We start from the raw sequence: 26,159 nt of genomic DNA on the forward strand, positions 1-26,159 counted from the left end.
CTCTCTCGACCCCTCCACTGCCTCTGATTTGTCACACTGCTTGTCCGGCATCCAGTATTGGACGGGCAGAAATTTCCTCTAACTAATCCGTTCCTTAGCCACCGACTCCATCCCTCTCCCTGGCCACTGTCTGAGGCTGAACCAGACCGTTCACAACCTTGGCGTCCTATTTGACCCTGAGCTGAGCTTCCCACCCTGTATCCGCTCCATCACCAAGATCACCTACTTCTATCTCCGTAACATTGCCCCTGCCTCAACTCGTCTGCTGCTGAAACCCTCATCCATGCCTTTGTTACCTCTAAATTCAACCTCAGTTTTGAAATTTTCAATTGACCCCCAGCCTCAACAGCTTTTTGGGGGAGAGAGTTCCAGATTTCCACTATCCTTTGTGTGAAGAAGTGCTTCCTGACATCACCCCTGAACGGCCGAGCTCTAATTTTAAGGTTATGCCCCCTTATTCTGGGCTCCCCCACCAGATATCTACCCTATCAAATCTTTTAAGCATCTCAAACACCTCAATTAGATCACCCCTTAATCTTCTATATTCAAGGGAATACAAACCTAGTCTATGCAAACTGTCCTTATGATTTAACCCTTTTAGCGCTGGTATAATTTTGGTGTATCTGCACTGCACCCTCTCCAAGGCCGATATATCCTTCCTGAGGTGCGGTGCCCAGAACTGAATGCAATACTCCAGGTGGGGTCAATCCAGAGCTTTATATAACTGTAACATAACTTCCACCACTTTGTATTCCAGCCCTCCTGAGATAAAAGCCAACATTCCATTAGTCTTTTTAATTATTTTTTGTATCTGTCCACCAGCTTTTAGTGATTTCTGTACTTGGATGTCTAAATCTCTGTAAATCCCCCTAAACATTGCATTATACTCGTTCCAGTTGTATAATATTTAATGCAATTCATTTTGGGATACTGCACTGTCACCGTGAAGATACTTACCTACATTGGAACTGAAGGCAATGGACAAAATGATGTTGAAATTCTTGGTTTTAATTTTGTGCAATGCCCATTTCTACTGAATACCCAGCAGATGGCGACCAATCCGTGATATTTTCACAGGAAGATACAATACTCACTGGCAGTTCTTAAAGGAGTAGCACCAAATCCTTCCAAGCTACCTGCATATCCCTTTTTTTCTTTGAGGCATAATTCCCTTTGTACTAAACAACCGTTGTCTTCTGGCCCTTTATTTCTGCGACCGTTATCTCCACCTTGGCATCTGAAAATCTTGGGGCCATAGTCATTGCGGGCCCTCCTGCCCAGATGTCGTTCCTCTTTCTGCCATTGCTCTCCAATAAACAAGTGCAGCTCCAGATCCATCCCTTTCTCCGTCTCTGTCCCTTCCCCCCATTCTCTGAGTGACCTGCTGCGCTTGTGGCCGTCAGGGCCGCTGCAGTCTTTTAATCGTCGCATTGCTGCCCTGCGTTCCCCCCTCACTCCCAGCAGCAGACATCCTGTCGGGATTCGGGGACCCTCACTGAATATTAAAGGAAGCCCCCCACCCAAATCCCCCACTCAGCCCACCCACCGAGGAAAACATCTTCACGTGCAGCCAGGATAGAGTTGGAGGTTGCAAAAGAATGAGGGGATGCTGTTAATGGACAAGTTACTCCGAATCAAATTGATTGCAGAGAAAAGCAAAAATCATCCATTTTCAAAATGCCATAAAGTAACCTGACCCTATCGTAGAGTGTGGGCTAGGGACAGACACAGATAGAGAGCACGGGGAGAGAGTACAGTAACCTGACCCTATCGTAGAGTGTGGGCTAGGGACAGACACAGATAGAGAGCACGGGGAGAGAGTACAGTAACCTGACCCTATCGTAGAGTGTGGGCTAGGGACAGACACAGATAGAGAGCACGGGGAGAGAGTACAGTAACCTGACCCTATCGTAGAGTGTGGGCTAGGGACAGACACAGATACAGAGCACGGGGAGAGAGTACAGTAACCTGACCCTATCGTAGAGTGTGGGCTAGGGACAGACACAGATACAGAGCACGGGGAGAGAGTACAGTAACCTGACCCTATCGTAGAGTGTGGGCTAGGGACAGACACAGATAGAGAGCACGGGGAGAGAGTACAGTAACCTGACCCTATCGTAGAGTGTGGGCTAGGGACAGACACAGATAGAGAGCACCATAGAGAGTACAGTAACCTGACCCTATCGTAGAGTGTGGGCTAGGGACAGACACAGGTAGAGAGCACGGGGAGAGAGTACAGTAACCTGACCCTATCGTAGAGTGTGGGCTAGGGACAGACACCGATACAGAGCACGGGGGGAGAGTACAGTAACCTGACCCTATCGTTGAGTGTGGGCTAGGGACAGACACAGATAGAGGGCACGGGGAGAGTGTACAGTAACCTGACCCTATTGTAGAGTGTGGGCTAGGGATAGACACAGATAGAGAGCACCGTAGAGAGTACAGTAACCTGACCCTATCGTAGAGTGTGGGCTAGGGACAGACACAGATAGAGAGCACGGGGAGAGAGTACAGTAACCTGACCCTATCGTAGAGTGTGGGCTAGGGACAGACACAGATAGAGAGCACGGCGAGGGAGTACAGTAACCTGACCCTATCGTAGAGTGTGGGCTAGGGACAGACACAGATAGAGAGCACGGGGAGAGAGTACAGTAACCTGACCCTATCGTAGAGTGTGGGCTAGGGACAGACACAGATAGAGAGCACGGGGAGAGAGTACAGTAACCTGACCCTATCGTAGAGTGTGGGCTAGGGACAGACACAGATACAGAGCACGGGGAGAGAGTACAGTAACCTGACCCTATCATAGAGTGTGAGCTAGGGACAGACACAGATAGAGAGCACGGGGAGAGAGTACAGTAACCTGACCCTATCGTAGAGTGTGGGCTAGGGACAGACACAGATAGAGAGCACGGGGAGAGAGTACAGTAACCTGACCCTATCGTAGAGTGTGGGCTAGGGACAGACACAGATACAGAGCACGGGGAGAGAGTACAGTAACCTGACCCTATCGTAGAGTGTGGGCTAGGGACAGACACAGATACAGAGCACGGGGAGAGAGTACAGTAACCTGACCCTATCGGAGAGTGTGGGCTAGGGACAGACACAGATACAGAGCACGGGGAGAGAGTACAGTAACCTGACCCTATCGGAGAGTGTGGGCTAGGGACAGACACAGATACAGAGCACGGGGAGAGAGTACAGTAACCTGACCCTATCGTAGAGTGTGGGCTAGGGACAGACACAGATACAGAGCACGGGGAGAGAGTACAGTAACCTGACCCTATCGTAGAGTGTGGGCTAGGGACAGACACAGATACAGAGCATGGGGAGAGAGTACAGTAACCTGACCCTATCGTAGAGTGTGGGCTAGGGACAGACACAGATAGAGAGCACGGGGAGAGAGTACAGTAACCTGACCCTATCGTAGAGTGTGGGCTAGGGACAGACACAGATACAGAGCACGTGGAGAGAGTACAGTAACCTGACCCTATCGTAGAGTGTGGGCTAGGGACAGACACAGATACAGAGCACGGGGAGAGAGTACAGTAACCTGACCCTATCTTAGAATGTGGGCTATGGACAGACACAGATAGAGAGCACGGCGAGGGAGTACAGTAACCTGACCCTATCGTAGAGTGTGGGCTAGGGACAGACACAGATACAGAGCACGGGGAGAGAGTACAGTAACCTGACCCTATCTTAGAGTGTGGGCTAGGGACAGACACAGATACAGAGCACGGGGAGAGAGTACAGTAACCTGACCCTATCGGAGAGTGTGGGCTAGGGACAAACACAGATACAGAGCACAGGAGAGTGGGCTTAATGTTCGTTTTGGCACGTGAGGGGATTTAACGTGGCTGCAAATGGAAAGATTCAAATTCCTGTGATTGTTCTCCCGGGTCTGTTGCAGCACTGTCCGGAAGATTAGTCTTTCATCCCTACATTACAACAGTGACTACACTTCTAAAGTACTTCATTGGCTGTAAAGCACTTTGGGACGTCATGAGGTTGTGAAGGTGCTATATAAATACAAGTCTCTCTTTCTTTTGAAAATGCTCTTCTAAGAAATCAAACCACTGTTTAGACAAACCGGTGATTGAGGGACACGTTCGGACTGTAATAAAGTGTTCCTAACCACTTCAGTTCTCACACACTCTTTTCATTGTACGTGCACCTGTTAGAACGTCATAAATGGAAACCGAGCTGAATTAAAACAGATACCCACACAACATTCTTCAAAGAAGTTATCAGAAAGATAATAGGGGGCAATTACTGATGTCTGCACATTGTTCCTCAAGTCATTCATTCATGGACATTTTGTTTTATGACAGTAATAAAGAGAGAATTTAGCGGTCAGTGAATCCATTATACCTAGAACATAGCCAGCATCTAATCTCAAGATTCTGTCAAAGTACATCATGTGGCAACAATACTTAACTGTCCATGTATGAATGATTTAAGATAGTATCATAGTATGGTACAGCACAGAAGGAGGCTACTCGGCCCATCATGCCTGTGCCAGCTTTGAAAAAGATATCCAATTAGTCCTACTCCTCTGTTCTTTCCCCACAGCCCTGTAAATTTTTTCCTTTCAAGCATTTATCCAATTCCCTTTTGAAAGTTATTATTGAATCTGTTTCCACCTCCCTTGTAGGCAGTGCATTCCAGATCACAACAACTCGCTGTGTAAAAAAAATGTTTCCTCATGTTGCCTCTGGTTCTTTTGCCAATCTCCTTAAATCTGTGTCCTCTGGTTACCGACCCTTCTGCCACTGGAAACAGTTTCTCCTTATTTACTCTATCAAAACCATTCATGATTTTGAACGCCTCTATCAAATCTCCTCTTAATCTTCTCTGCTGTAAGGAGAACAACCAGTCTCCAGTCTCTCCACATAACTGAAGTCCCTCATCCCTGGTACCATTTGGGTAAATCTCTTCTGCACCCTCTCCAAGGCCTTGACATCCTTCCTAAAGTGTGGTGCCCAGGGCACTCTACGTTCCGTCCAAGTTTTGAGATGTTCAATAGTACTTTGACATTCCCCCAGCCTACTCATCAGCACCTGTTGTCTTCAGGTAAATACCTCAAGTGATTCTGAACGTACAAAGCCACTGGATAGCAACAAAATGTGCTACCAACAAGTTTGTCAATAAATTCACCGAGTTAGTGGCCACAATGGACAGTGTGATTTGATCAAAAAAATGGCCACTTTTACTGTTTGCTGTCAACAAATGGAACCTGAATCCTTTTTCGAAAAAATAACAGGCTTAACAACCTGAGATGCTACCTTTACTGACCTGCGAAGCTATACCCGCAAATCCCTCTGCTCGTCCACAACCTATTTCCATTCAGAGTATAATTACTGCAGCTATTTTTTTAACTAAAATATAACACCTCGCACTTACTGATACCGAATTCCATCTGTCATTTTTTAGCCCATTCTCCCATCTTATCAAGATCCTTTTGCAGTTGCCTTTGGTCTTCTAAAGCATTAACCACACCTCCGATTTTGGTATCATCTGCTATTTATGGCAACACCCTCTCTATGCTTATATCCAACTTATTGATATACACAGTGAACAGAAGTGGCCCCAGAACTGAATCCCATGGGACATCACTACCCACTCTGACAAACTGCCCTTAACTTCTACTCTCTCTTTTCTCTCTTCTAACCAATTGTAATCCAGTTTTGCTATCTTCCAACCAATTCTATACCCTTTAGTCTTCTCTAATAATTTCCTGTGGGGTACCTCGTCAAAGGCTTTCTAAAATCCATGTACACTAAATCCTCTACATTTCTCCCATCTACCATGTCTGTTATCTCCTCAAAGAATTCTATGAGGTTTGTCAAGCTCAATTGTCCCTTTTGAAATCTGTCCTGATTACTTCTAACTATTTTCCCTTTCTCTAGATATGTGGTGGTGGATGGGCTGCCGATCAAGCGGAATGCTTTTACCTGGGTGGTATCGAGCTTACTGAATGTTGGCAAGTGGAGAGTATTCCATCACACTCCTGACTTGTGCCTCATAGATGGTGGAGAGGCTTTGGGGAGTCAGGAGGTAAGTCACTCGCCACAGAATACCCAGCCTCTGACCTGCTCTAGAAGTCACTGCATTTATGTGGCTGGTCCAGTTGAGTTTCTGGTCAATAGTGTCCCCCAAGATATTGATGGTGGGGGATTCGGCGATGATAATGCCGTTGACTGTCAAAGGGAGGTGGTTAGACTCTCTCTTGTTGGGAATGGTCATTGTCTGGCACTTGTGTGGCACGAATGTTATTTGCCACTTATCAACCCAAACCTGGATGCTGTCCAGGTCTTGCTGCATGCGGACATGGACTGCTTTATTATCTGAAGAATTGCGAATGGAGCTGAACACTGTGCAATCATCAGCGAACATCCCCATTTCTGACCTTATGTTGGAGGGAAGGTCATTGATGAAGTAGCTGAAGATGGTTGGGCCTAGGACACTGCCCTGAGGAATTCCTGCAGCAATGTCCTGGGGCTGAGATGATTGATCTCCAACCACTACTACCATCTTCCTTTTTGCCAAGTATGACTCCAGCCACTGGAGAGTTTTCCCCCTGATCCCCTCCCCATTGACTTTAGTTTTACGAGGGCTCCTTGGTGCTGCATTTAGTTAAATGCTACCTTGATGTCAAGGGCAGTCACTTTCACTTCACCTTTGGAATTCAACTCATGTCCATGTTTGGACCAAAGCTGTAATGAGGTCTGGAGCCGAGTGGTCCTGGCGGAACCCAAACTGAGCATCGGTGAGCAGGTTATTGGTGAGTAAGTGCTGCTTGATAGCACTGTCGACGACACCTTCCATCACTTTGCTGATGATTGAGAGTAGACTGATGGGGCGGTAATTGGCCGGATTGGATTTGTCCTGCTTTTTGTGGACAGGACATACCTGGGCAATTTTCAAAATTGTCGGGTAGATGCCAGTGTTGTATCTATATTTCATTACTGCCGTGTTTACTTGACTGATTTTTGTTACACAATTCTTGAGCGGTGTTTGTGTTATTAATCCTTATCCAAACATCATATTATATGAAAAGAAATCTTCCTGCTGTTTTTTAAATTCCCCTCCAAGTTTTATTTGTAGTCACTGGTTTTGCCTCATCTGGATTCACCATTTTAATAATATATTGAATCATAGAATCATAGAAATTTACGGCACAGAAGGAGGCCATTTGGCCCATGGTGTCTGTGCCGGCTGAAACAGAGCTATCGCCTAATCCCACTTTCCAGCTCTTGGTCCATAGCCTTGTAGGTTACGGCACTTCAAGTGCATATCCAAGTACTTTTTAAATGCGATGAGGGTTTCTGCCTCTACCACCCTTTCAGGCAGTGAGTTCCAGACCCCCACCACCCTCTGGGTGAAAACATTTCTCCTCAATTCCCATCTAATCCTTCTGCCAATTACTTTAAATCTATGCCCCCTGATCACTGACCCCTCTGCTCAGGGAAATAGGTCCTTCCCATCCACTCTATCTAGGCAGCTCATAATTTTATACACCTCAATTAAATCTCCCCTCAGCCTCCTCTGTTCCAAAGAAAACAACCCCAGCCTATCCAATCTTTCCTCATAGCTAAAATTCTCCAGTCCTGGCAACATCCTCGTAAATCTCCTCTGTACCCTCTCGAGTGCAATCACATCTTTCCTGTTAAGTGGTGACCAGAACTATATGTAGTACTCTAGCTGTGGCCTAACTAGTGTTTTATACAGTTCTAGCATAACCTCCCTGCTCTTATAGTCTATGCCTCAACTAATAAAGGAAAGTATCCCATATGCCTTCTTAACCACCTTATCTACCTGTCCTGCTACCTTCAGGTATCTGTGGACATGCACTCCAAGATCTCTCTGTTACTCTACACCTCTTAGTATCCTCCCATTTATTGTATACTCCCTTGCCTTGTTTGCCCTCCCCAAATTCATTACCTTACACTTCTCCAGATTGAATTCCATTTGCCACTTTTCTGCCCACCTGACCAGTCCATTGATATCTTCCTGCAGTCTACAGCTTTCCTCCTCACTATCAACCGTACGGCAAATTTTTGTATCATCTGCAAACTTCTTAATCATGCCCCCTACATTTAAGTCCAAATCATTGATATATACCACAAAAAGCAAAGGGCCTAGTACTGAACCCTGCGGAAACTGTGAGATTGATAATTTAATTAAAAATAATAGTCATTCAACAAGGACTGAATTGAAACAGTACACTGAATAAATTGTTCCCTCGTTAGCAGTTAGGGCCATCTTATCTTGATGAGATATAATTGACTTGTTCTGTCTGTAGACCCCTTAACAGCTTTGAGTGACTACAGAGACTGTAAGTACGGTACTAGATTAACTTTTGAGTCTGTGATAATGCTTGCTTTTAAATGAAAACTTAACCCCATTTAAAAATGTTAATGTTCATTTTGTCAACACAATCATTTGCAGGTATGGCAACGAGGAGACATTCAATGTGCTGCCAGAATATTTCACACCATCACCGAGTTCTGTCCCTTCCTTTTCCAGTGTATTGTGGGTGGTAGGATGCCATCATGGACAGATGTTGTATGCTGGGGTTAGACGGCTAATTTTTCACTGGTGGTGCACAGCCATTCTGCATTATGGTCGCAGAGAGTGGACCTCCCGGAATCTTCCGAGGCTCTCTTATTTACATAAAGATCTGCAGTGGGCGCAGGGAAATGCGGGGCGGGAGGTTAAGAGCGCAGTTGTGGCTCCTTAGGGGCACTTCCTGCGGGGGAAACTGGCTACCCCCCCCGCCAAACCATCCAGGCCAGCATTTCCAACCTCTCTGGCAATGGGGGTACCACAAATACGCCTTCAAAACGATCAAAGACTTGCTACTTGTGGCCCATCCCTCCCCCGCAAATTTGGGTGAAGGTCAGCAGCAGAAGCTACGGGAGTGGCCTGTCACTTACTCTAAATTGTGCTCCCACCACTCTCATGGATTGTCTAGGTTTAATATTGAAAGAAAGACTTGGACTTATATAGCGTGATCATTTTACAGACAATTAATTACTTTTCAAGCGTAGTCACTCTTGTAATGTAGGAAATGCAGCAGCCAATTTACGCACAACAAGCTCCCATAAACAGTAATGTGGTAAATGACCAAATAATCGGTTTTAGTGATGTTGGTTGAGGGATAAATATTGGCCCAGGACACGGAGGAGAATTACCTCAGTACTGCACTGGGAGAGTCAGTGTAGATTTTGTACTCAAGTCTCTGGAGTGGGGCTTGAACCCACGACCTTCTACCTCAGAAACAAGAGTGCTGCCCACTGAGCCACAGCTGACACCTTGAATGGTTTATCTGTAAAATAAACATAGTGTAGGGGAATGTTGCATCACTGAACTTAGCGAACCTTTTCTTCATTTCTGGGATCGTTTTATTTATAAGGCTGAAGCATTCCAAGTTGAAGGGCAAATGAGGCTGCTATCAATTTCATTCGATCGTTGACTTACTGTCTGGCAAACGGATGAAGCTAGCTTGTGCATCTCCCATCAGCTATCTGGGTCAGCAACACAAATAATCTTTTGTTTGCAGCAGGGAAGCTGGCCAAATTCCTAAAGTGAGGAGCCAACAGAATAGGTGCGTGGGCCAGTTTAATTTACCCTAAGGACCCAGAGACAGAGGCATGGGTCTGTTTAGCTTGTGCTAAGGAGACAGAGCTAGATTAAAGTGCCAGTTTAGCCTGGGCCAAGGAGCCAGAGACAAATAACAAAAGGCTTTAAAATGTAGAGACTCAAACACTAACAGGTCTGGGATAAGATAAATGACACAATTTAATAACTACTCCCAAAAAAAACGCTCAACTGTGTACACAACTCTTAAAATGCAAGACTGCAGATAACTCGGCCCATTCTATTCCAGTAGCATAGGAGGGAGAGAAAAAACAGGGAATTACAGACCAGTTAGCCTAACATCAGTAGTGGGGAAAACGCTAGAGTCTATTATAAAAGATGCGATAACAGAACACTTGGAAGGCATTAACAGGATTTTACAAAGTTAACATGGGTTTACAAAAGGGAAATCATGCTTAACAAATCTACTGGAGTTTTTTTGAGGAGGTAATACATGGGATTGGGGGGAATATACCGGCATGGATTGAGAATTGGTTGACAGACAGGAAACAGAGAGTAGGAATAAACGGGTCTTTTTCCGGGTGGCAGGCAGTGACTAGTGGGGTACCGCAGGGATCAGTGCTTGGACCCCAGCTATTCACAATATGTATCAATGATTTGGATGAGGGAACGGAATGTAACATTTCCAAGTTTGCAGACGACACAAAGCTGGGGTGGAATGTGAGCTGTGAGGAGGATGCAAAGAGATTCCAATGTGATTTAGACAAGTTGGGTGAGTGGGCAAGAACATGGCAGATGCAGTATAACGTGGATAAATGTGAGGTTATCCACTTTGGTTGTAAAAACAGAAAGGCAGATTATTATCTGAATGGTGATAGATTGGGAAAAGGGGAGGTGCAACGAGACCTGGGTGTCCTTGTACACCAGTCGCTGAAAGCGAGCATTCAGGTGCAGCAAGCAGTTAGGAAGGCGAATGGTATGTTGGCCTTCATTGCGAGAGGATTTGAGTACAGGAGCAGAGACGTCTTACTGCAGTTATACAGGGCCTTGGTGAGACCACATCTGGAGTATTGTGTGCAGTTTTGGTCTCCTTATCTGAGGAAGGATGTCCTTGCCATGGAGGGAGTGCAACAAAGGTTTACCAGACTGATTCCTGGGATGGCAGGACTGACGTATGAGGAGAGATTGGGTCGACTAGGCCTATAGTCACTAGAGTTTAGAAGAATGAGAGGTGATCTCATCGAAACATATAAAATTCTAACCGGACTAGACAGACTAGATGCAGGGAAGATGTTCCTGATGGCTGGGGAGTCCAGAACCAGGGGTCACAGTCTCAGGATACGGGGTATGCCATTTAGAACCGAAATGAGGTGAAATTTCTTCACTCAGAGGGTGGTGAACCTGTGGAATTCTCTATCACAGAAGGCAGTGGAGGCCAAGTCATTAGATGTATTCAAGAAGGAGATAGATACATTTCTTAATGCTAAAGGGATCAAGGGATATGGGGAAAAAGCGGGAAACAGGGTACTGAGTTAGACGATCAGCCATGATCATTTTGAATGGTGGAGCAGGCCCGAAGGGCCGAATGGCCTACTCTTGCTCCTATTTTCTATGTTTCTATGTAAGATGAAATCCACCGTAATAAAGAGGAATTTCACTTACTCAGTCCCTTGAAAGCAGTGGCCTTGGTCACAGGCCTTCATTTATGGCTGTTTATTCATTGTCTATTGTTTCTTGAGTGTCAGCTTTTTGGGGGCTGTGTTATTTTTTTTGGAAGAAAAACTTGAATTTATATAGCGCCTTTCACAAACTCAGGACGTCCCAAAGCATTTTACAGCCAATGAAGTACTTTTGAAGTGTAGTCACTGTAGGAAACGCGGCAGCCAATTTGAGCACAGCAAGATCCCACAAATAGCAATGTGATAATGACCAGATAATCTGTTTTAGTGATGTTGGTTGAGGGATAAATATTGGCCAGGACACCAGGGAGAACTTCCTTGCTCTTCTTTGAATAATGTCATAGGATCTTTTACGTCCACCTGAGAGGGCAGATGGGGCCTCAGTTTAACGTCTCATCCGAAAGACGGTACCTCCGACAGTGAAGCACTCCCTCAGTACTGGCACTGGAGTGTCAGCCTAGATTTTGTGCTCAAGTCCCTGGACTTGAACCTACAACCTACTGACTCAGACACAGTGTGGCAGGTTTTCTAGTTTGTAGATTAACAAGCAACTAAGTGTGTGCCTTTTGTTTGGGATTTCTGATTACTTCTCCATGGAAGGACCTTGGCATAATTTATATAAAAGATGCTATTAAGTTAAATTTAGATTTCAAGGGGTTACATTCAGTGTGAGGAGATGTGTATTAGAGCCAGACAATCCAGTTTGTGGAATGGTGCTTCTTACTTCAGCTAGAGAACATGCAAGTCCTTTAGACTCGAACCTCCTGTGGACCACCCACACTCATTGGGGTCGATTCCCATCCAGCTGAAATGGAGCAGCAGCAGCAGCCCAAAAATGGTGGCGAATGACCTGCCGCCCCATTCCCTACATCGCTGTAGCTGCCACACTCTTTCCCCTCCGGCCTCCTGCTGGGCGGCAGGAGTGCCTGCCTATGTCAGGCGGTAGGCCCATTCAAAATGCAAATGGGGGACCTATGACAGACAATGGCCATTACTGGGCAGGGATTATCCTGGAGTCTCCAGGGATTGAAGATTGACCTCCAGGGCAATGCTGCGAGCAAATCCTGGAGCAAAATCACCGGGACATTAAAAAACCCGTCATAGTAGTAGTTTCATAGTAGTTACAGCACAGAAGGAGGCCATTCCGCCCATTGTGCCTGTGCCGGCTCTTTGAAAGAGCTATCCACTTAGTCCCATTCCCCTGCTCTATAGTTTCATAGTTTTCTTTGAACACTTTCGCTTATTAATAATAAAAAGACATTGGAGATACGGAATAAAGGGCTGTTTGACTGAAGTTGAAAATCATCCAATCGGGTAATGAAGTCTGCTCGCTTCTCAATTAGTTGTGGGAAGGCGGTGCATCGTGAGGGTGAACGTGTCGGGCAACTAATGGTGGAGGCGGGACAATGGGAGACCGGGAGGTCATGTAACGAAACTTCCAGGAATACGTCCAACCAGAGTTGGCAACCCTACCGCCAGCCGCTTCACTGGTCAGCCACCCAATCGTTAAAATCTACCCCCGTTAGGTCAGGATGGTCTCACTTATAGGAGAAGTTTCTAAGGACCCCCATCCAGGGGGACGATAGCCTACTTTAAGGAGCAACCCTTTTGGCCAAGCCCCAGACAGGGACAACTGGGTATAATGTCAAAAGTCAAATTGCCGGCTTCCTGTCCAGCTCAGGAACAAAAGGACAGGTGAAGAAATGACCAGGGCCGTTTCTTAGAGAAGGACCATTGAGGGAGACAAGCATGACCCCATTCAGATAGAGCTGGTCACGATCAGTAGAATTACTGACCAGAAAAGTAACAATGAGGAGCAATTTATTATATCCTTGGGTTACGAGAAGTGATACTGAATTAAGTTGAACTACGATGAGAATTGCTATAAATGTTACTCTGTTGCTTCATTTAGCTTCCAATTGTAAAATAAACCAATTTGCTCGCATACATTTAGCCTTGTCTCAGTGAAGTGTTAATGGGTCCTTTCTTCCCCCTGCGGTTCCTTGGATTTCACACTGGTGTCATCACCCATGGCTCATGCCGGATTCCGTTAACTAGTTCCTAGAACAAGGGAGTCCCAGTGTTACAAACCCTCAGGTCACATTATCGTTGGATATCAGACGGTCAAAGGTCAACACCTGAGCTAGGGCTGTCAGAAAATGACGGGCTGGGCTTTTAATCTGGTTTATCACTTCTCCCAGGAGATCACATGGGATGAGGTAGGAACTGTATATATTATGATGCACCTCACAATTGTGTGGGACAGGCTGGATGGAGGGTCTTTTCCTGTCCGTCATTGTTCGTAACTTTAAACTAACCTGACTAAATTTTATATTTCCAGGGATATTCATCTGTACCAGATATGCGGAAATTACACTAAAACTGACTAATATTTGTAGCACATCAAGACTTTGATAGGCCTGCTCCCTCTCGACTTGAGAAGAGTTCTTTGCAATAATTAAAGCCCAGCAGCAGATACTGTAAATGAAAGAGTTTGTCTGTGCTGCATAAATCGCTGCAGAAACATTATTAAGTGCAACAAAAGGTTGTCGATTTGTGCAGCGAATATACAATAACAAAAACATAACACAAGAAAGCACTGAATGAAAAAAAAGTAATTATTTCTTCTACAATCCAAATACATTCTAATCCATCACTGACCTGAGTCACATGCCCTCCTGAGGAAAGCTTCTCCCCGTCCCTAAAGGGAAGTTAAGTAAACCTCTAAAATACCCATATAACTTTACATTCTACATTATACATCCTTGATTGATTGCACCTTCCTTGCATGACTTTTCCGTAATCAAAGCAACTGAGGGACCATCATGTTCCAGACAACATTCTATCGGCTCTATCTGCACTGATTCTTAACAACAGCACCTCAATTTTAAAATTCTCATTGTTTTCAAATCCCTCCATGGCCTCGCCCCTCCCTATCTCTGTAACCTCCTCCAGCCCTACAACCCTCCGACATCTCTGCTCTCCTCCAGTTCTGGCCTCGTGTGTCCCCAATTTCCTTCTCTCCACCATTGCCTTCAGCTGTGTAGGCCCTAAGCTCTGGAATTCCCTCCCTGGACCTCTCTGCCTCACTCTCCTCCTTTAAGATGCTCCTTAAAACCTCTCTCTTTGACCAAGCTTTTGGCCACCTGCCCTAATATCTCCTTATGTGGCACGGTGTCAAATTGTTTGATAATCGCTCTTGTGAAACACCTTGGGATGTTTTACCAAGATAAAGGTGTTGTATAAATGCATGTTGTTGTTGTTGTTGTTGTTGTTGTGCACATGGGGTAATCGTCCCCAAACATGGCATTTTTTTCCAAAGTGTCTCTTTAAAGTAATTCAGAAAGATACAGCTAATCTGATGATGGAGGAAAGGTCATTGATGAATCAGCTGACGATGTTTGGGCCGAGGATTGCTTCCTTGAGGAACTCTATCTCCCCCTTCAACTCAACACATTGATCTTTGGCATGAGGCCTACCAACTGCTCCCCAAGGCTAAAGAAAGGCAAGCTATTGTTGTCCTTTTTTAAGTTATGTAAATTTGTTGTGGTAACTATTCCGTTTTGTTTAACTTTTGTTTTTCTCTTTATTCTGTAGTTACAAGGCGTTTGACATGGTATATTTGATTGCATGTTCCATAGCTGTGTTAATATTCATTGTAGAAGACACATAGAATTACACTGATTGTACAGCACAGAAACAGGCCATTCGGCCCAACTGGTCTATGCCGGTGTTTATGTTCCAAACGAGCCTCCTCCCTCCCTACTTCACCTAATCCCGTCAGCATATCCTTCTATTCCTTTCTCCCTCGTGTGTTTATCTCGCTTCCCCTTAAATGGCATCTATGCTATTCGCCTCAACCACTCCTTGTGGTAGTGAGTTCCACATTCTAACCACTCTCTGGGTAAAGAAGTTTCCCCTGAATTCCTTATCGGATTTATTAGTGACTATCTTATATTTATGGCCCTAGTTTTGGTCTCCCCCACAAGTAGAAACATTTTCTCTTCAGCTAGCCTATCGAACCCCTTCATAATTTTAAAGACCTCTATCTGGTCACCCCTCAGCCTTCTCTTTTCTAGAGGAAAGAGCCCCAGCCTGATCAATCTTTCCTGATGGGTACAACCTCTCAGTTCTGGAATCATCCTTGTAAAATCTTTTTTGTACTTTCTCCTGTGCCTGTATATCCTTTTTGTAATACGGAGACCAGAACTGTGCACAGTGAACCAAGTGTGGTCTAACCAAGGCAAAAGATAAGTGTGACAAGTAATTATAGGAAGTAGATGGCAGGTAACTCCTTTTCATCTGCACTGTAGAGTCAGTCAGAGTACACAAAGGTTAGTTGTAGTTTGACTTTCGCCTTACTAAGATAATCCTGAAGCAAACGGAACAATTGATTAAATGCCAGGCAGCCATGTTGAAGACAACTGACCACATCGTTGTTTTTAAACTTTTTCTCTATCAGGCTACATTTCTCCCTTAAAAAGCCAGAGGTTTTATTTTGAAACAGGGAGAAAACAAAAAGACGGGAACAGCTCTATATGTACCTTGGCTTAATTCAGTCAAGTGTTACTGTCACTAATTTGCTAATCTTCAACTTCTCTTTAATACCATCTCCCAGATGTCCTTTGAAATTTATGCTCATTATGCTGCATAAATTAGCACACCATGGAGGGGAGGGAACAGTGCCTGAGGGGAGAGAACTATTTACAATGTCAGTTAGCATGGGTGGGGTCAGGAAGCGAAGTTGGGTATGTGGGGTTCGAAACCCCTTTTAAATAAAGACATTTGGAAATCTGCAAACACGGTAATGTGGTAAACTGTGTTCTCGCAAATCCTGGTTTTCCCTCACTGACGCTGATGGCATTGGTGAAGTGTATGTTTCAGGATCGAAGATATTGTACTGTGGATAGTTATCTAGATTATTAAATAAATAAGCTAGATGGATAATATTGAGCTTATAGCGTTGTCAGGCTTTTAAAACACAAAGGCTTTTGGAAACACAAGTTTTTCAACACAGCAGGGGGTAATGTAAGAAAAGGTAACAAGGGCATACATCAAAGGCTTCGGTTCAGGAAAGCAATGATAGGTGTGAAAAAAGCATGGGTCTCTCATTCCTATCTGGTAATCTGTTTGAAGAACTGGGATTTGTAAAACATCAAATAGTATTGCACCCAGCATATGGTCAATGGTATAAGGAATGGATTTGAAACCATTGAAGCAATCAAAATCTGAGGCGTCAGGACCATTAAGAATGTCTGGGTGTAGAAATGAAAGGGGCTATCTCTACATGAAAGGCCATAAACAGAGAGAGTAAAGGGGCCTTTTACATTCCATGGTTCGAGCACATAGTCGAACCATGGAATGTAAAAGGCCCCTCTACATCAAAAGGATCTCCGGTCACATGAGCAAAGCCTAAACTGTCAATCATTCAGGTTAATGATTGAAGCATAGTGACAGGAAGCAATTGGACAAAAAGAATGACCCTCCCCAATCCTACGTCCTATTGGTAAAACGAATATAAAAGGTAGACTTTAGAGAAGAACAGCCTCTTCATCACAAGGAACGCACACTGCAGTCAAACATCACACAAGATGAAGAGGACCTCATGGACTGAAGAGCTGATCAATCTTCAGGCCCGATGAGCAAAATCCTTGGTTTAAGGTTGTATATGTATTAATGATTTGTCTGATGTGTGTATGAATTGTTAAGTCATTACATAATAACGTTGCAAATTATTAAGTGTATAACGGAATGTCATACAGGAAAGTCATATGTATGGTTAGATTTTGCTTCATGAATGCTCGTATGAATTATATTAAATAATTGCTTTTGATTAACGAAACTATGGTGAGTGAGGGTGACTTCCTTTGCTTGACCATTTGTCCAGTTCCAAAAATCACTGGAAATAAGGCATACACTACAGGTGGTCAGCAATTTAGTGGGAATGGGATCAAAGGTGCAGGAAGTGGGTGTTGTGGATAAGATGAGCTCAGAGGCGCCACAAGGGGAGATAAGAGAGAAACTGGAGAAAGCACAAGATTCAGGGTTAGGGCAGGAGAGAGAACACCTGGGGATGTTTGGCCTAGTGAGCAGGGAGATGGAGGGAAAGCAGCAGAGGTAGCTGAAAGGATGCCAAGCTAAAGGAGATATTGGGAAGGGTGACCAAAAGTTTGGTCAAAAGAGGTGGATTTTGACATGAGATGAAGGCGGGTCTTAAAAGGAGGAGAGGGAGGTGGAGAGGCAGAGGTTGTTTAGGGAGGGAATTACAGAGAGCAGGGCCTAGGCAGCTGAAATCATGGCTACCAATGGTGGCCGAAGGGGAGGGAGGAGCCGGATGTATAAGAGGCTGGAGTCATAGGAACTGAGAGTGCCGGGTTGCGGGGGGGGGGGGGGAGTCGTAGGGCATTGTGGGAGCGGGAGCCAATGTAGCTCTGGGAGGAGGGGAGTGACAGGCACACGTGACTTGGTGTGGGCTAGGATATGGCAGCAGGGTTTTAGATGAGCTAAAGATTACAGAGAGTGGAGGGTGGGAGGCTGGGCTGGAGAACATTGGAGTAATTGAGCCCGGAGGTGACAATGAGGGTTTCAGTGGCAGATTGACTGAGGTAGGTATGGTGGCGGATGATAAGAATGGTGGAAGTAGGCAGTCCTTGTGATGGGGAGGATATGAAGTCAGAAGCTCAGTTCAGGGTTGTTACATTGATGTACTATCTGCAAACTGATTTCAAGAAAATAGTTAGAGATAAAGGATGTCAGAAGTCACATTAATTGTTCTGCCTGACTGCACCTTGTGCAATGAAAGCAGATTTCTGTTGTAGGTACAGTTGAAATATCACTGAGCTTCTTCACATCGCCTACAGTAGTGGCGTTTAATTATTTATCAGAAATTATTGAATTTTGTTCTTTATTATTCTTATTGTTTAATTACTGGACTCATCGCAGTTTTTGGAAACTAATAAGCATTAAATTAAAAATGTGGTGATTGGAATTTTGTTCTCACCCTCTACTCAAGGATGAACTTTAAATATCCATATTAGTATACCTACTAAAATGGCAGTAGTCATGGCTCAGTGGGTAGCACTCTCTCCTCTGCATCAGAAGGTTATAGGTTCAAGTCCCACTCCAGAGACTTGAGCACAAAATCTAGGCTGACACTCCCAGTGCACTATTGGAGTGCTGCACTGTCGGAGGTGCCATCTTTCGAATGAGACATTAAACCCCATCTGTGCATGCCCCTTTAATTCGCAGCTGGCAAACCAATGGGAGCAAGTTCACGATTTTCGGGTTCATTGGCAGAGAGAGATGGCGTCCTGAAGTGAGTAAGTTCTGCCCCAATATCTGGTCATTATCACATGGCTGTTTGTGGGATCTTTCTGTGCAAAATTGGCTGCCTTGTTTCATACATGACAACACTTCAAAAGTACTTCATTGACTTTGGGACAACCTGAGGTTGTAAAAGGTTCTATGCAAATACTTTAATTTAAGACACAGTTACCATTATGAGGTGCCATTGACTACAGTTTTGTGGTTCCCACTCTCCCTGTGACACTCCTGAATGTAAATAACCCTCTAGTATCTCTAGAGTTGACAGCAGCAGCGATGCACCTTTCGGCCTCACTCTCCCCAGACGGCAGCTGTAACGCAAAAGAACTTGAACATGCAGCAGCACTTTTGTCAGATCCATTTTTTCTTTTATCCAGTTCTCGAGCTTCGAAAGGTTGGAGCCCCTGAACATGAACCAGTCGGAGGAGGTAATTATGGCTCGTTATCTACAAATGTGTCCCCTGTTCGAGGGGCTCAGGTTATAAATTCAACCGACCAACATTTTTTTTCCTTGCATCACACACATCACATGGAAAACTTTGATTTTATTCCTACTTTTGAGTATCCTAAAGCCACATGTTTGTTTTTTTTATTCGTTCGGGCGTTGCTGGCGAGGCCAGCATTTATTGCCTATTCCTAATTGCCCTTGAGAAGGTGGTGGTGAGCCGCCTTCTTGAACCGCTGCAGTCCGTGTGGTGAAGGTTCTCCCACAGCGCTGTTAGGAAGGGAGTTCCAGGATTTTGACCCAGCGACGATGAAGAAACGGCGATATATTTCCAAGTCGGGATGGTGTGTGACTTGGAGGGGAACGTGCAGGTGATGTTGTTCCCATGTACCTGCTGCTCTTGTTCTTCTAGGTGGTAGAGGTCACGGGTTTGGGAGGTGCTGTTGAAGAAGCCTTGGCGAATTTCTGCAGTGCATCCTGTGGATGGTGCACACTGCAGCCACAGTGCGCCGGTGGTGAAGGGAGTGAATGTTTAGGGTGGTGGATGGGGTGCCAATCAAGCGGGCTGCTTTGTCCTGGATGGTGTCGAGCTTCTTGAGTGTTGTTGGAGCTGCACTCATCCAGGCAAGTGGAGAGTATTCCATCACACTCCTGACTTGTGCCTTGTAGATGGTGGAAAGGCTTTGGAGTCAGGAGGTGAGTCACTCGCCGCAGAATACCCAGCCTCTGACCTGCTCTTGTAGCCACAGTATTTATATGGCTGGTCCAGTTAAGTTTCTGGTCAATGGTGACCCCCAGGATGTTGATGGTGGGGGATTCGGCAATGGTAATGCCGTTGAATGTTAAGGGGAGGTGGTTAGACTCTCTCTTGTTGGAGATGTTCATTGCCTGGCACTTGTCTGGTGCGAATGTTACTTGCCACTTATGAGCCCAAGCCTGGATGATGTTGTCCAAGTCTTGCTGCATGCGGGCACGGACTGCTTCATTATTTGAGGGGTTGCGAATGGAACTGAACACTGTGCAATCATCAGCGAACATCCCCACTTCTGACCTTATGATGGAGGGAAGGTCATTGATGAAGCAGCTGAAGATGGTTGGGCCTAGGACACTTAAATATAATTTTAACCTTTTTTGCAGAAGTAAACGAATAGTAGAAATTTACACTTCATTGGTCCTTTAGTTGAGGGTGAACTGCATTTGATTTAAAGTGGAGATTGTGTCTTGTGGTTTTATAAGATGCACCCCTTAGCTTCTCATATTACAGGCTTTTTCTGATTGTATGCTGTAAGATTCCATATGGAAAATAATCTTAAGAGATATAGGAACGAGCAGAGGCGATAACTCCCAAGCACTATGCCTTCTCATTTAGATCCTCTTTCAGGATCAACAGTGACCATTTGTAATCTCTTTGCACTTCTCATTTGAACCTCCTTTAATTCCTGTTGAATCAGTCCAGATCCCTTTTGAATACTTCAGCATTCATTGCTAAGCAGCAATTTTATTACATAAAGAGGAAGCCACACCCTAACTGAGATTTGGCTTATGTCTTTTTTTGGTCAGCCCAGAGGGGTCTGACAGACATGAAGACCCTTCACCCTGTGCAAGAGTCTCCAATCCAAACTACTGAGAAATTCACACAAGTAATATTTCTGTTTCCTCAATATAGAGTGAACTCTCTCTCCCCTTTGGGACACATCCCACTCACCCAAGGCAAGAGAATTTAGGCACAGGTTGACACACCCAAGGTTAAGGACCCCCCCCCACCCCCAGTATATACAGGGATACTGCTCAAATTTAAACACTTAAAGACAGCATTGTGCGCAGGTAAGTTTTCTGTTGCTGTCTATCTTGCCTCACCTTATCCATTGAGGTAGCTAAAAAGAAAAAGGTTGCATATGGTGACATCACAAGTCCCCCATCAATCACGCCTGGAGACCGCACTGCTGTAAGTGACTGGGATTGATTTTACATACATAATTTCTATTGTTTAACTATTCTCCAGTCGTTGCATTTTGCTGGAGAAATAATCCTGCTTTCATTGGGAGATGTTGCTGTAGTGCGTAGAGACTCTGTTTAAATGAATTCTGTAGACTGTTTGCTGTAGTGCAATGTTTAAACAGACCCTGTTTGCAAAGTAAATAGACTCTGCTGTAAAATAGACTGTTTGCTGTGAGTCCTGCCGTAAGTCCCGCCCCACCTCCAACTCATTGGCTGACACAGTGGTGTCAATAGACACGCTGAAGAAAAAATTGCATCTATTTGAAATCTAAAACTAAAACAAAAAATGCTGGAACCACACAGCAGGTCTGTGGAGAGAACAGATAAGTCAATGTTACACATATAAATCTATCTATTAAGGTATTGTGCAGCATTGTTACCTGAAATTGAGTGGGGAAAAATCCCTCTCCCCACAATGTCTTACGTCTATTTTAGCTTCTATGGTGCTAGATTTTCTGCCTATTGACTATGAATGGATGTAAAATCACATCTCGTGATTGCAATGGTGTAGCCAAAGGGTAGCCTACGATATCGCACATCCAAGCCAGCTGTCCCAAAACTTTCATATTCCCAAACCACCTCTTAGATTTGAAAGCCCATTGAGAAACTACTTCCAGAAACTCATCAAGGTTGGAAAGCAGATATCAAGCCAAGAAATGAGGCCTGTGGAGGACTTTCCAATGATCTCTCTCAGCTGCTCACCGCCACCTGTTCTGAGCACCACAACGGTGAGAAACTGGCTGAACGCTTTGGGACGTCCTGAGGTCGTGAAGGGCGCTACACAAATACAAGTTCTTTCTTTTTCCCTTCTGTCTGCGCTAAAAACTAACACGCAAATAGCTGACGATTCCTGGCCCCCTCCAGTGTATATCGGCTGGCCACTGCTACTTCAGTCTTTACCAACCGACCAGTCGCTACCGCCATCCCGTTTTTTCAGCCTATGCCAACAGACCAATCACTTTGACCTTTGACACACAGCAATATGTCACCTCTCACCCCTTGAGGCCTGCCACTAAGCTACCAATCACCACCACCTCCCAAACTTTCCAGCATTGGAAGGCCTCACTCAAGATTCCCAGGAAATCCTGGCTAGGCTTCCCATTCACTCCACGTGATATCAAGAAACGGCTGAGTGCACTGGATACAGCAAAGGCTATGGGCCCCGATAACATCCCGGCTGTAGTGCTGAAGACTTGTGCTCCAGAACTAGCTGCACCTCTAGCCAAGCTGTTCCAGTGCAGCCACAACATTGGCATCTACCCGACAATGTGGAAAATTGCCCAGGTATGTCCTGTCCACAAAAAGCAGGACAAATCCAATCCAGCCAATTACCACCCCATCAGTCTACTCTCAATCATCAGCAAAGTGATGGAAGGTGTCATCAACTGTGCTATCAAGCGGCACTTACTCACCAATAACCTGCTTACCGATGCTCAGTTTGGATTCCGCCAGGACCACTCGGCTCCAGACCTCATTACAGCCTTGGTCCAAACATGGACTAAAGAGCTGAATTCCAGAGGTGAGGTGAGAGTGACTGCCCTTGACATCAAGGCAGCATTTGACCGAGTGTGGCACCAAGGAGCCCTGGTAAAATTGAAGTCAATGGGAATCAGGGGAAAAACTCTCCAGTGGCTGGAGTCATACCTAGCACAAAGGAAGATGGTAGTGGTTGTTGGAGGCCAATCATCTCAGCCCCAGGGCACTGCTGCAGGAGTTCCTCAGGGCAATGTCCTAGGCCCAACCATCTTCAGCTGCTTCATCAATGACCTTCCCTCCATCATAAGGTCAGAAGTGGGGATGTTTGCTGATGATTGCACAGTGTTCAGTTCCATTCGCAACCCCTCAAATAATGAAGCAGTCCGAACCCGCATGCAGCAAGACCTGGACAACATCCAAGCTTGGGCTCATAAGTGGCAAGTAACATTCGTGCCAGACAAGTGCCAGGCAATGAACATCTCCAACAAGAGAGAGTCTAACCACCTCCCCTTGACATTCAACGGCATTACCATTGCCGAATCCCCCACCATCAACATCCTGGGGGTCACCATTGACCAGAAACTTAACTGGACCAGCCATATAAATACTGTGGCTACAAGAGCAGGTCAGAGGCTGGGTATTCTGTGGCGAGTGACTCACCTCCTGATTCCACAAAGCCTTTCCACCATCTACAAGGCACAAGTCAGGAGTGTGATGGAATACTCTCCACTTGCCTGGATGAGTGCAGCTCCAACAACACTCAAGAAGCTCGACACCATCCAGGACAAAGCAGCCCGCTTGATTGGCACCCCATCCACCACCCTAAACATTCACTCCCTTCACCACAGGCGCACAGTGGCTGCAGTGTGTACCATCCACAGGATGCACTGCAGCAGCTCGCCAAGGCTTCTTCGACAGCACCTCCCAAACCCGCGACCTCTACCACCTGGAAGGACAAGAGCAGCAGGCACATGGGAACAACACCACCTGCACATTCCCCTCCAAGTCACACACCATCCCGACTTGGAAATATATCGCCGTTCCTTCATCGTCGTTGGGTCAAAATCCAGGAACTCCCTTCCTAACAGCACTGTGGGAGAACCTTCACCACATGGACTGCAGCGGTTCAAGAAGATGGCTCACCACCACCTTCTCAAGGGCAATTAGGGATGGGCAATAAATGCCGGCCTCGCCAGCAATGCCCACATCCCATGAACGAATATAAAAAAAAAATTCCTGTTCAGGCAAGATAGTTGAAGCTCACTTCATTATGTTTTTCTTTTAACTTCGATACTCTCCTGGAGTAATAGAGTCACCCTAAAATTGTGACCTCAACCTGGCTATGTCTTTGTATCCTACTCCATAATGACAGTGATATGCACTTCATTCTACCTCATAGTGCACTACACTCATCTTTCAAAAGTAAGTAAAAACACCACACCGGTTTATAAAAACCCCTGCTTTTTAAAAAAAAATCACTATCTTCTTATTTAAAACCATAATCAAATCTCAAAGGTTAGATGACACTGATAAACCACTCAAGCCATACTACCAGGGCTAAAGACAACACTGGACTCCTCGGTTGGATTATTGTCTTGTTGCTGCCTTACCTGGTGACTTTGAACTCCTCGACTGGATTATCTTCTGTGTCATATTCATACCACAAGGAGTGGTTGTGGAGAATAGCTTAGATGCATTTAAGGGGAAGCTAGATAAACACATGAGGGAGAAAGGAATAGAAGGATGTGCTGATAGGGCTAGATGAAGAGGGGTGGGAGGATGCTTGTGTGGAGCATAAGCATCGGCATTGATGGCCTATTTCTGTGCTGTACATTTTATGTAATTCTATAAGACTACACATACTGTATGAGTAGATACAGATGGCATTTGAAATCAAAAATTCATGAATGCTATTAGATCAAGAACAAGTTATTAGTTATTCTAATGAATCCTTTGACACCATGGGAAAACTCTAGCCTATAAATTGCCTTTGGTGCACTCATAAGGGGTTACCCGAGCATTACTTTAGGATTATTAAGTATGCTATTTAGTCCCCGATTTTTCTGTTTTCTGGAGCTGTGCTAAACAGGTGCATGATCACCCATACAGTGAGTGGGTCATCCAATCATAGAATGATACAGCACAGAAGGAGGCCATTCAGCCCATCGTGCCTGTGCCGGCTCTTGGAAGGAGCTATTAATTGCTCCGTTGGGGAATTGAGTCCCGGTGAAGCTGCAGAAGCAATAATCCCGACAAATCATCTGTGAACTGCAATAATGAGCCATGGAAACAGCTGAAACAGCACTGAGAGTCCAGAGCAGCTATTTACTGAGCACTTATTGCTGAAGAGTGGAACATTACAGAGTGAGGAAAGCCAGGCTTACTGTCGGGATGCTGGAAGCTCGACTGGATGGAGTTAGGGAGAGAGCTTTTACAATTTATGGTACTGATGGCAAATTCTTTCTCCCTTTCCTCCCACACCAGGTATGGGAGGAGATGGTGGAAGATTGCCAGCACAGGCACAATGGGCCGAATGGCCTCCTTCTGTGCTGTGTGATTCTATGGAAAGAATGATTGCATTGTCCAGGAGCTGAAAAGGCATTGGAAAAATAAAATACCAGATCTCAAGAAATCTGTTAAGGGAAGCTATCAACAATCTTCTACATGATAGGTACCTGCCCCTAGTACACAAGCAATTCAGACCTCCCTGTTAACAGCTTATTCTGTTATAGCCGGAAGCTGCAATCTGTGTGTACACCAACAAATCTTAAAAGCAGCTTCACACAAGGAGCATGCATCTTCAATTTGTAACGTGCAGTGTGCCTCGAAGCTGTGCACCTGGTGACACAGTCACTGCTCTGTGCACTTTCAATATTACATAGAATTATACAGCACAGAAACAGGCCATTCGGCCCAACTGGTCTGTGCCGGTGTTAATGCTCCACATGAGCCTCCTCCCACCTTACTTCATCTCACCCTATCAACATATCATAGAATCATAGAATAATACAGCACAAGAGGAGGTCATTTGGCCCATCTACCAATGTGCTACCAATTCGTCCCATTCCCCTGCTCTTTCTCCATAGCCCTGCAAATTTTTCCTTTTCAATTATATATCCAATTCCCTTTTGAAAGTTACTATCGAATCTGCTTCCACCGCCCTTTCAGGCAGTGAGTTCCAGATCATAATTCGCTGAGTAAGAAAAATTTCCCCAATCTCCCTCCTGGCTCTTTTAACAATTATCTTAAATCTGTGTCCTCTGGTTTCCAACCCTCCTGCCAGTGGAAACAGTTTCTCCCTAATTACTCTATCAAAACCTCTTATAATTTTGAACACTTTCAATTTGAACCAATTGAAAGAGACCACCCGTGAAATCATTGACCATGTGTGCATCGAGAGAATGGGAGATGATAAGCTAGAGGTTTCCTTATCTGACATTACCATAATGTTCATGTCATGTCCCACTCCAGCACAAAATCTAGGCTGACACTTCAGTGCAGTACTGAGGGAGCACTGCACTGTCGCAGATGCTGTCTTTCAGATGAGACGTTAAACCGAGGCCCCGTTTGCCCTCTCAGGAGGATGTAAAAGATCCCACGGCCACTATTTCAAAGAAGAGCAGGGAAGTTCT

General features: G+C 45.1%; 1 protein-coding gene across 1 annotated transcript in view; it reads right to left on the reverse strand.

Moving 5' to 3' along the window:
* Window positions 1-26,159, reverse strand: part of trpm3 (transient receptor potential cation channel, subfamily M, member 3) — a 425,666-nt gene that overhangs the window by 341,539 nt on the left and 57,968 nt on the right. Inside the window, exon 2 of the mRNA XM_067983531.1 lies at window positions 19,445-19,450. Within this exon, the coding sequence (XP_067839632.1) occupies window positions 19,445-19,450 (6 nt within the window). The remainder of the gene's footprint in view (window positions 1-19,444; window positions 19,451-26,159) is intronic.

Source organism: Heptranchias perlo, chromosome 4 (genome assembly GCF_035084215.1).
Source record: "Heptranchias perlo isolate sHepPer1 chromosome 4, sHepPer1.hap1, whole genome shotgun sequence".
NCBI classification, from domain to species: Eukaryota; Metazoa; Chordata; class Chondrichthyes; order Hexanchiformes; family Hexanchidae; genus Heptranchias; species Heptranchias perlo.